The sequence below is a fragment of the Peromyscus maniculatus genome, chromosome 3, assembly GCF_049852395.1.
Source record: "Peromyscus maniculatus bairdii isolate BWxNUB_F1_BW_parent chromosome 3, HU_Pman_BW_mat_3.1, whole genome shotgun sequence".
NCBI classification, from domain to species: domain Eukaryota; kingdom Metazoa; phylum Chordata; class Mammalia; order Rodentia; family Cricetidae; genus Peromyscus; species Peromyscus maniculatus.
The window spans coordinates 48281205-48293324 of NC_134854.1; the positions used below are offsets into that span (position 1 = coordinate 48281205).

Sequence of the window (12120 nt, forward strand, 5' to 3'; positions counted from 1 at the left end):
GAATGTGTGTTTTTCATGGAAAAGTGTTAGACTTGTCTGTCAATTGCTTTAAACAGATGTAAGGAAAGATTATATTTTTCTTTATTTATTTAACAAGCAGTAGTACATTTATTGTGTTTTGTATGTTCATATTACTGTACTCCTGGAATAAATCTCACTTGATCATAGTATTTGTGCTGCCTGTTTACAGGTTCTGGTTTCTGGTATTGGTTGAGACTGTGCACTTACATGCAGAAGGATAATGGTCTGTAGTTTATATTTCCTGTGGTGTCTCTTATATTAATGACATTGACCTCACAGAAGGACTTAGGAAATGTTCTCTTCACTACTATTTTTAAAACTCTCTATGAAGAAATAATGTTAATTCTTCCTTTTAAACTCTGGTATAGTTTGCTAAAATAGCAATGTGGTCCATAACTACCTTTGATGAGCTTTGAATTTACTAATTTATTTTTATATACTATAAATCTACTTAGATCATGTTAATGAGTTGGTAGATTTGGCATTTATAGAAAAAATTCCCCAATTGTAACATAGTTGCTCATAGAATTCTCTCACAGTTCTTTACATATCAGCTAAATTGGTGATGATGTTCCTTTTCAAAGCTAATTTTAGTTTTTAGTATTTTCCCTTTGTATACGTGTGTGTGTGTGTGTGTGCGCGCGCGCGTGCGTGTGCGTGCGTGGGTGAGCATGTGTAGTGGCTGTAGAGGTGGCCATCAGGTGTCCTGTTTTATCATTCTCTTTTTTATTCCCTTGAGACAGGGTCCCTTATTGAAACAGGTGCTTCACTGTCAGCCATCAAACTTCAGTAAACTCCCTATTTCTGGTCCCTGTATCCCTGGGGCGCGAGAGCGTGTGCAGCCGCAGCCAGCTTCTTACATCTGCAGTGAGAGTGCAAACCCTGGTCCTCAGGCTTGTGCAGCAAATGCTCTCAGAGGCTGAGCCTCCTCCCCAGCTCTTCACCACTCTCTCTTCTGTTGACCTGCTGCTCATTTGAGCTAAAGTTTGGTCATTTTGTTAATTTTTTTTTTAAAATAGAAAAACCACATTAGCCACCATTAATTTTATCTCTTGTTTTTCTATTTTTGATATCATTTGTATATGTTCTAATCCATATTACTTTATTTCTTCTGCTTGCTCTGGTGCTTAATTAGCTTTCCTTTAAAATAAGTGATTGGTGATGAAATGTGAATAATGGATGCAAAGATGAATGAGAAGTAATGTTCTATTTGGGAGAGACTTTTAACATTGGGATTCAATCCAGAAATTGAATTCATAGAATTAATTATAAATATATCATTTTCCCTGTAATTTTGTCCCACGTCCAGAGCTGGAATTTGAGCAATTATAGTTTTTAAAATCAGACTTCTAGCCATGTGTGGTGTCATGTGCCTTTGATCCCAGCACTTGGAAGGCAGAGGCAGGTGAATCCCTGTGAGTTGGAGTCCATCCTGGTCTACAGAGTGAGTTCCAGGACAGCCAGAGCCACATAGTAATACCCTATCTCAAAAACAAACAAACAAACAAACAAGCAAGCAAGCAAACAAATAAAAATCATATTTCTAGTTGGGAAATTTCTCTGAATTTTGCTTCAGCTAGCCACATGTTTCAGGAGCATGGCCCTACCCAACTCACATTCTAGGTGCCGGTCACACAGATCTCTTCTGCAGTGCTCTGTGGAAGGCTTCTTTCACCTGGGCATTCCTCAGGCTGTAGATGAGGGGATTCAGCATTGGGTTAAAGAGACTGTGGAACAGTGACAAAATCTTCTCCTGCTCCTCTCGTTGATCAGAGTCAGGGACCATATAAACCAACATGGCTATCCCAAAGAAGAGCCCCACCACGCAAAGATGGGAGGAGCAGGTAGAGAAGGCCTTCCTGCGGCCCTCCTTCGACTGCATTTTAAGGATTGTCCTGAGGATGTGTGTGTAAGAGACAAGCATTGAGCAAAGAGGCCCAACTAAGACAAAAACACATGCAGCAAGGATGACAACTTGGTTGATCAAAGTGTCAGCACAAGCCAGCTTGAGAACAGCCAGGATTTCACAGAAGAGGTGGTTCACCTCCCGGGGCCCACAGAAGGGCAGCCTTAGCAGAAGAATTGTGTGAGCCACAGACAGGAGAAATCCACATGACCAGGAAGTGGCAGCCAGGGCTACACATACTTTCCAACTCATGATGACAGTGTAGTGTAGCGGATGGCAGATGGCCACAAACCGATCATAGGACATTGCTGCCAAAATCAAGCACTCTGATGCTGCAAAAGCTAAATACAAGAATGTCTGTGTAATGCATGGCACAAATGAGATGGTTCTTTTGTGGGTGACAAGATTGGCTAACATCTTGGGGACATTGTTGGAAGCATAGGAGATGTCAAGAATGGCCAGATGTGAAAGGAAGAAGTACATTGGGGTGTGCAGCCTGGAGTCCAGGTAGATGAGCCCCAAGATTATGCTGTTTGCCAGCAGGCTGAGGATGTACAGCAGGGAGAAGACCCAGAAGAGGAACATCTCCATCTCTGCACTGAGCCGGAGTCCCACCAGGATGAAGTCTGTGATCCATGTCTGGTTGCCTCCCATTCTTTTATGACAGCCGGTGTAACAGTGACTTGTGGTGGTAAGCCCAGAGCTGGACAATCAATGAAAATTGGATTTATTTATCTCAAAACAAGTGCAGGAAATAGTTCAATGCTCTCTTATTTCACACTTCCTGACAGCCATCTGTGTTTCTGAACATTTACTAGAAGTAAATTCTAACAGCAAAATGTACATCCAGAATCATGTAAAGAACCCTTATACCCCTTTACTCGGATAATGTCTTTCTTGTTTATCTTATACTCTTTGTACACCTAAAATCTTGACCCATTTGAAGTTACTGCTCCATTATAACTATAAAAATCAAGAGATGTAATGCTTACATGTTTGTTTCCACTAATATCTCCACCCACACAGGACCTAATCTAAGGTTTCACATTATATTTAATATAATCTCTTCTTAGTATCTTGTAATTTGAATATATCCTTGACCTTTATATGTTTTTCCAAATACTGACATTTTGAGAGTAAATACTAGATTGAAGAGTAAATATTAAATAGTAGGAGATCCCTCAAGTTAAAAGTACACTGTATTTCCCATGTTTTGATTCAGGTTATTTATTTTCTGCAAAAACTATCCTCAGTGCACTAAGTGTAGATGCAGGGTGTTAATTTATTCCCTTGTTGGGACAAAGCTAAGTTGGATCACTTGATAAACACAACAATTTCCAGATATTTCTATTGTATAGCAATTACTTTTTCCCAATCAATTTCTTGGATATCTACTAAAATTGTATATATATAATTTTATATGGTAATGCTGATGGAAAATATAGCTTTATGTCTATTAGTTGGACATATGTAGAAAAATCCTCTGTTGATCCATCTCTTTCTGTCTGGGCTTCCTAACTTTGTTAGCCAGTGGGTAATGTTTCATTATTACCATATGTTTGATGCTTTATTTTCTACATGTGGACCCTCCAAGCTTGTTCCCTTGTCTCTTTTAGCCTGCTTTGGTTTTAAACTCTCTGTTACTTCTGATGAGAACAGAAGTTTCAGGATCATCTATTCATAGTCCACATTTCATCTATCAACCAACATCTAGACTTCACTGGACTCTGTTTTAGAAAGATTTCATCTTTATTCTTTTTTTTTTGTTTGTTTTTTTGTTTTTTGTTTTTTGTTTTTTTTTGTTTTTTCGAGACAGGGTTTCTCTGTGTAGCTTTGCGCCTTTTCCTGGAACTCACTTGGTAGTTCAGGCTGGCCTCGAACTCACAGAGATCCGCCTGGCTCTGCCTCCCGAGTGCTGGGATTAAAGGCGTGCGCCACCACCGCCCGGCCCATCTTTATTCTTTTACATATACAAATGCCTGCATATATGTATGTGCACCACATGGAGGCCTGGTGCCCAGGATGTCCAGAAGAAGACATCAGATCCCTTGGATCTAGAGTTACTGATGATTGTAAACTCATATTTGGGCTCTGAGAAGTGAACCCAGGTCATCTGTAAGAGCAGAAAATGCTCTTAACCACTGAGCAAACTGTTCAGCCACTTTTACTAGACTCACTTCTGTTCTATTTGGTGCTGAAGATGAACCCAGTGCCTTGTATACCCAGGGGAGTTCTCTACCCTGAAACTCTAGTTTTAGTCCAATATTTTAGTTTTATCATGAGCAGAGTATGCACTTCTGGTGTCCTTCTGTATGAGGGACAAAAATATGTGAGAGGATAAAAAGAATATATACATTCTCAGGATTACCTTTGAAAACTGTGTATAAGGAAGTGCTTTTGTTTATGAAGTCAAATCTTCTTAGTAAAGTAAATTTAAAAAATCTTCTTTATATAATTTAATATCTTGTTTTAATGCAAATACATTTTTTAATTTTAGAAACATATTCACCATTTAATTTTCCTTATCATCTGCCTTTTAGTCAATTCTGGAAAATTATATACTCTTGAATAATTTAGATTTAGAGATGAATTTTGACAAAGAAAGGTGATTACTGTTGATAATTCTTACTTTCTGCTGTCTATTTATATTATGGATTTTAAAATGATAATACAATATTACTCAATTACTGCCATCATTTGTAAATATACAAGTAAGCATTTCCCATGTCAAAATACCTGGCTGTAACACACATTGATTTGATTCAGTTATTCTTTAAAAATTGCTACTTATTTCATATATCATCTCATCACTAGATTGTTTGCAATTTAGTGCTGCAGTAATTAAAAGTTTACACACAGACACAGACACAGACACACACAGACACACACACACAGACACACACACACACACACACACACACACACACACAGTAGTGAAGCTGTCTTCTTTCATGAAATCCTGTTGTAAATTCAGAGAATTTTAAGGCCTCAATCAACTTTATTTATCTACATATGAAAGCATCTATCTCAAATTGTTTAAATGTCAGGATTGCAAAATATCAAGGCATATTAAGATTACTACAATAAGAAGCCAGCTAGAAGAGTATTTAATCTAGTAGCCATTGTCCTGTAATGATAGATTATTGTCACATTTTTTATAGTGAGTCTCAGAGAGATAGTAGTTCTTTATACTCTGATAAAACCTGCCTAAAAATCAACCTCCTTAGGATCTTTCTTACTTGGCACGATATAGATACAAATAAAAAAATTAAATTTACCTGAAACATCATTCTGTTTGTTTGTTTGTTTGTTTGGTTTGGTTTTCTTGAAACAGGGTTTCTCTGTGTAACAATCCTAGCTGTCCTGGAACTCACTCTGTAGACCAGGCTGACCTTGAACTCACAGAGATCCACCTGCCTCCCAGGTGCTGGGATTAAAGGTGTGTGCTGCCACCACTCAGCCTGGAACACCATTCCTTACAAAGCTAAAATGCAACCTGGTTTGTGATGTATAATCTTTGGTAACCAGAATGAAATTCTCCCCTGTTCTACCTTCACCTCACCCTCTAAGTCAAGAGAAGTGACATGTTTCATGTGACTTTCGTGCTTCTTACTCTCCAGGTTCCATGTGGTTATACATGAAAGAACCATCTTAATGTCACTCTTTACATTTCCTTCTAGATGCTATATCACAGCAAGAGATATAGATTTTTATGCCATATTGAATCTAGTTTTTTTTTTTAAATTCTACTTCAAGGATGAATAATATTTGGAACAATGTAATTCATCACTCACATTAAACAGAAAAGAGAGTCTGTAACAGTATAGAAACTACAGATTGACAATATTTTAAAACAATCAATAACATAATGTTTGAAACTCTGGATATATATTCATTTTTATAATACATGGCTTTCAGCAAGGTTATTGTAAAGCAGACAATGCATTTCCTGTTATGAATTAAATCTCTTATGAAGTTTATTACATATGCCAATGAAGTATATAATATTACATGTGTCAACCAAGGGTCATATTTAAATGTACTGATATTTGTTATGGATTGAATGATGAACTCCAAAGGCTATATTCACATCTTATTTTAATAGATTATCTTTGGAAATTCATTTCTGGTACTTATAAAAAATATGAACTTTAGAGAGGTTAAATAGCATCTTATATCTGTTTTGAATTGATACTTTGAGGAGACAGTTTCATAGGGAAAGTTTAGGAGGAAGTGTTTTATAGTTACATGAGAGGGAGACTTGAAGATACATGTATTATAGACTTACAAACTTTTCTAATTGCTGAGCTCAGGAACATGATCAGTTGCATAAATTTCTTTGAGAAATATAACCCCAATGAGGTAGAGAGATGAAATAATAGATTCCTTAATTTCTATAAATGTACTGAATTTATTGAGGAGGGCTATAGATAAATAAATGTGTGTGAAATTATTTTTGGTACAATCAAATAATATTTCTATATCATGCTAAGTAGTGAATATGAACATCTGTATTGAATTTACTTGTAATCATAGACTTACATTTAACTTCTTAGCATAAAAGAAAACAATACTGTTAAAAATATTCAGCCTAGTGCCTTCTCATAGGAACATTTGTATTTTTATTCTTTATTCTTTATAATTTTGTGCCTGGATTAATAAATCTTCATATCTTTATTATCATTCCCAGGTGGCAATATTACCATAAAAAATAGAGACAGTATTAAAATGAAGTTAAAATATAGAAGAAAACTCTCATGATGGGGAAAGAGAAGAAAATACTACAGAATTGGTGCCTAAATCTTTGTATTTGCAATAGATCGGATAAAACCACAGCAGCTCACAAAACTAAAGGTTTTCATGGTTGGTTAGAGTAGCTTTTCATCAGAGCTTCTTAACCTGCGGGTCGCGACCCCCAAAGACCATCAGAAGAAACAGATATTTACACTACGCTTCATAAGAATAGCAAATATACAGTCCTGAATTAGCAATGAAAATAATGTTATCTTGGGGGTCACCACAACGTGAGGAATTGTATTAAAGGGTCACAGCATTAGGAAGATTGAGAACCAGTGCCCTAGACAGTTCTGCCAAGAGTGTTTACCTAGCTTGTACTTGGATTTCTTTTTCTCTAGAGTTGGCTGGCAGCTCATTTCCTCTCTTCTGTCTTCTCTGTCTCTGTCTCTCTCTCTTCCTTTCAGCCAGAAAATGCTTTTCAAAAGTACTTTGAGTCTCACACTTATTATATTAGTGTGATAAATTGAAATACTTAAAAATTAAATAATTATGTGACAAATTCATTTATCAATCTGATTCAGAAAACCAATGACTCTAACAGGTATTCCATTTTCCTTTGAAATAGGGGTCCTGGATATTAGTTATCTTCATTTAGGCAGTTAAAATAAAATTCTCTTTAGTTTGGCTGTTTCAGGGTCTGGAGGTTTCAAGCCTCCCTGCTTTTAAGACAATTGTGACACTCTGGCTCCAACCATCACATCACATAGATAAAGATGGGATATAGATGTCAGGGAGTTTTGGTGACACCTGTCTACTGCACAGCACGAGTAGCTGCCCAGACAATAAGGGGGCACTAGTGTCTTTTCTAACTACTTGCAACTCATTCTATGTCAGAGTGGAAGGTAACTCAGGAATGGCATCCTTTTGACACTGCTATGGTGATCTCTGCTCTCATACTGTTCTGTTTCAACTACACATACCAAAAGCCACTTTCCAGTTCAAATGAATCTCTTTAGTATAGAGCAATGTTAGTACTGGATTTTCTCTGAGGAAGATACTTTGAGTTAGAGTAAACCCCACAGAGAAGAGAATCATACCTCTAAAACATTTGTAGAATCCTACTCCTCCTGACAGCCTTCATCAGATGAAATCAGTAACAGGAGGATTCAAAGGACTCACGGAAATGTCTCCAAAGAACCCCAGGAGCATAGTTTTTATTATAAAATCAGAGGACAAAACACTTCTGAGTCTCTAGTGAGAGTTCAAATTCCCAGAGGGACCATAAAACATCACACCAATGTATCTTCTCCCTGAGGGATGGGTAGGCCAGAGTCTTCTGTTTAGAAGACAAAAAAGGTTGTACCTGATGAGCCTGAAGGCAAAGTTCTAGGCAGTGGGCAAGCCAGTTACTTTTGCCCCAATCTTCATGTCTCTAGCGAGCATTGAAGCTGAGGCAAGACAAAACACAGTATCCAGTCTTTTGCAGTCAGGGCTTTATGGACCATTACAATCTGTTCTTCCCCAGACAGTAGAACTCTGCCAGTGCCACGTGTGTCTCCATTCACGGTGGATGGGAGAGATTACAGCCTGCAGCCATAAGCCACAGTATTGGGTCCCCATTGTACTTCATGTGCCAGGCTCTTTATGTGGTCTCTGTGTCTTAATCTCATTCTCTCAATTCATAGCATGAGGACAGACACTGACAACTTTTTTTTTTGGTATGGTTTAAGGACTCTGATAACAACCAAAAAGTTTCCAAAAGATCAAGACCATCAAAATCATTTCCACAATGATATTTGGACATGTTGGTCTTTTTTCTCTCTCATTCTCTCATGTATACACATGGAATTTTTCTGCATGTTATCTATATGTGTTATTACAACACATGGGAGGCAGCAGATAGGAAGCAGAACTTTCAACTATAAAGCCAAGCACTAAAATTTACAAAACTGTGAAGTATTGAAAATTTTAAAGTTTTTAATAAAATAAAATTTTCATAAAAGACAATATTTGTATTAACCTATTATGGGAGTCTTTTAAAAATGAAAGAAGCTTTCAACATTCTGTATTCAGCTTGCAACACTTATCACAGTCTACTGGGTCTAAACAGATATTCAATAAATGCTTATGCTAAGTGTAAATAAAGATGAATTATAAGTATTATTTTCAATTGACTCTCAGTTTTAATTTCTATTATGAATATCAACACGTATACCTACCTAAAAACATCACGAGGTCCTCAGTAACTTTTAAGAGTGTAAAGATTTTCTGAGACCTAAGCATTGGAAAATAATTGCAGTAAGTGATAAATCACCATTTTAGTAAGGATTAGAGTTAGAAACATTTGCTCTTCGGTTATGATTAGAAGCCAGGCTAGGGTGATGGCCCAGTTGGTAGAAAGCTTGCCTGTCATGCACAAAGCTCTGTGGTGAATTCCCAGCACCACATACAATCTGAAGTGCTGCCACAGGCCTGTAATCACAACACTCAGGAGATCGAGGCTGGAGGATCCAGAGGTTCAAAGTCATCTTCAGCTACATAGAGAGTTCAAGGCCAGACTGGAGTACATGATATCCCATCTCAAAAACAAAACAAAACAACAAAAAGGTATATTTGTTTTGTGTTGCTGCTCTAAGAAACTGACAAAACACTATTTATCTCATAGTTTCATTGGTCACAAGCCTTGGTTTTAGCCAGATGGATAGTATGCTCAAGAGTAACTCAGGATCTTGTCAGGTTTACATATTGACTGGAGGTTTGAAGTCTGGCTCCAAATTCCATGACTGTTGGGGGAACTCTAGCCTTGTGGTTATAGGGCTGAAGTCTGTCTGGGATTACCCTGAGCTCTTTGCAGCCACGACCTCTGTACACATCACTGCACTTGTTGTAACTACTCTTGTGTTGTTGTGACCAAACACCTGACAGAGGTGACTTAAGACCAAAGGTTTACTTTGGCCCATGATTTGCGAGCATGTGCTCTGTTATGTCAGGGAAGGCATGAGTGTGTAGCAGAGGAAACAGAAGGAACTAGGCTAGAACCAAGAGTGGTGGCCACTTCCACACCTGCTCCTCCCCCCAGTTACCTAACTCTGCCAGACAGGCTCACCTCTTAAAGGTTCCACAGCAGTCACAATAGTGCTATAGGCTGAAGACCTACTGTTCAAAATACGACCTTGCAGGGCACCTTCAAGACTCAAGCAGTAGGCCTCTCCGTGTTCAGACCAAGCAGTGGTTTGCTGAGGTTGTCACACACTTCAGGTCTCTCTGACTTCTTCCTCTGCCACCTGATAAAGAAAACATCCAGCAATTACAAGACTCAGCTGCTTATTACAGGATAACCTCTGCATAGTAGAACTGCTGATTTGCCGTGTTCCTTTCCCAATATCCAGATTAGTGCCCTCAAGCAATCTGTACTATTGATGGTACGCTATTGATGTGTTGATGTTATGAAAGCATTAACAATATAACAATAATGACTTCAAATTTAAGTTCAGAAGATAACCATTTAAATTTCTATGTTTCACTCTGTGATGTGATTATTAGAACACAACAAAAATTCTTTGGATTCCAGATTTATATATATTTTTTCTGAGTTAACAGTTATTGTACATTCTATTTACTACCCCTTGTCCCAGGCTGTCTTTGTGTATTATAATGAGCATTTACATTTAGAGGCATGCTTATGGAACACATGCAGTGGTAGTGTCAGCACGCCATGCTCCAAAGATGGAAAAATTAGTGTGGGTCATGGATAGACCCGAGGGAACTATTAATTCATACTATAAGATCATGATACATTTTCCTATTTTTTGCATCAATTTTGTAACTTGATTCCACACTCCCTTGTCTTCTTGTCTTTGTTATCTCATGATAAACAATTTAGTATGAAAATTTCCTGTTAGCTAAATCAAGTTCTTACACAGATTAGACATTCCTGTTTGGCGTTATGTTCTTGGAAAATTCCATTAGAACTCACAATGAATTTGATCCTAACTTTCCATATTATTACATGAATTATAGACACAGTGTGGCTAAATATTGCCAACAATACCAGGATCACACCATATTACAATATGACTAGAGCAAATCAGTTTGATTAAACAACATAGTGGAATCAGAGAAATAGCAGCTTTGGCTTTCTAGTAAATATGATTGGGCACAGGTAGGTTCTGTTAAATACAGAAACCATTGCATTCGGAATGGCATGTTTTTTTTTCCCCTGCATTATACATAGATTGGAAACAAAGCCAGTCACTCTGTCTCAGTATGAAGAAATGATAACTAGCTTCTATTGTGTTTAGGGACCACATTTGCCCTGTGGTTGGGGCATGGTGTAATTCAGAATGGTTGCCCAGCTGTGTTATCAGTTATGTCTTATTCTGACATATTCTTAGGATATGGCTATCATGGTTCAACAATTAGAATAACTAGGGCCCAGAAAACTTCAATCAACTATGAAGTCCCCCAAGAGTTTCTCTTTTGCTTATGCAAACAGGATGAGCAAATTTCCTCTGGTAACGTTGGCTTCTACCTGTGTCAAGGTAGCCAAGAGGTCCTGTTGGGTTAGGGTACAAGCTCTGTCTCTTTCTCTAAGCCCCATAAATAAATAAACTTATTTTTTAAGTTGCATGGCACATTTCACCAAAGTGTCATCTTATTTTTGGGCTAAACTCCATTCTCTCCCACCCAGGGACAATTATTTTAATTTGCTAATTTTAATTGACATTTTTTTCCTTTGAGTCTCACTCTTCATTAAAAGCAAATTCAGTTTGTCTCATGATGTCTCAGTAGGTACTGTTTTCCCCAGCACCCTTTTGTCTTGAGGGACAATCAGTTTCTTCTTGTCATTATAAACTAATGGCCCAAGTACAATTAGGATGTAGGTTAGTTGCCAGAAAATACTGTGTTCCTTTGTATTAGAGTTTGATAAGTGGCATCTTGCCAAGACACAACTGAGTCTGAGTAGGCAAAAGGACTCCCTGTAATGTGGTCTCAAGGTGAGGCCATTCCTAGGGAATTCATGGTCACCAGATGATACCTGCTCTTTATCATACTGTTCAACTCAACAAGGATAATATGTCTGTATAGCATTTGATGGTGTGTTATAATGCAGCTGAAATATTTCTGTCTATTTATAATCAAGGACCTTTCTGAACATTGATCATCTGATCATTGAGGTTAGAAGTAGAGAGTGATGAGTTAGCTAAGAACTGTATATCATCTGGTGTGGCCAAATTCCATGAAATTTCTTCCTAAATGACTGTCTTTAATAATGTATGCCCCCTAACAAACAAGAATCACAGGTGGAGGTTCCATTAGTACTCTCCTATTCAGTCAGCATTCTCTGGTCTGTTTTGTTATCATAGCACATGATCAAAGTATTTCTCTAAGCAGTAATGTATTGTTTATGAATTTATTTTTATTTATTATATTATTTTATCAATTTAAACTCAGTT

General features: G+C 37.5%; 1 protein-coding gene across 1 annotated transcript; it reads right to left on the reverse strand.

The window, feature by feature from the left end:
- Nucleotides 1-1651: 1651 nt before the first annotated feature.
- Nucleotides 1652-2581, reverse strand: LOC102907753 (olfactory receptor 2A2-like). The gene has a single exon (XM_006985039.2). The coding sequence runs from the start codon at nt 2579-2581 to the stop codon at nt 1652-1654; it is 930 nt and encodes a 309-aa protein (XP_006985101.1).
- Between the last annotated feature and the right edge of the window lie 9539 nt (nt 2582-12120).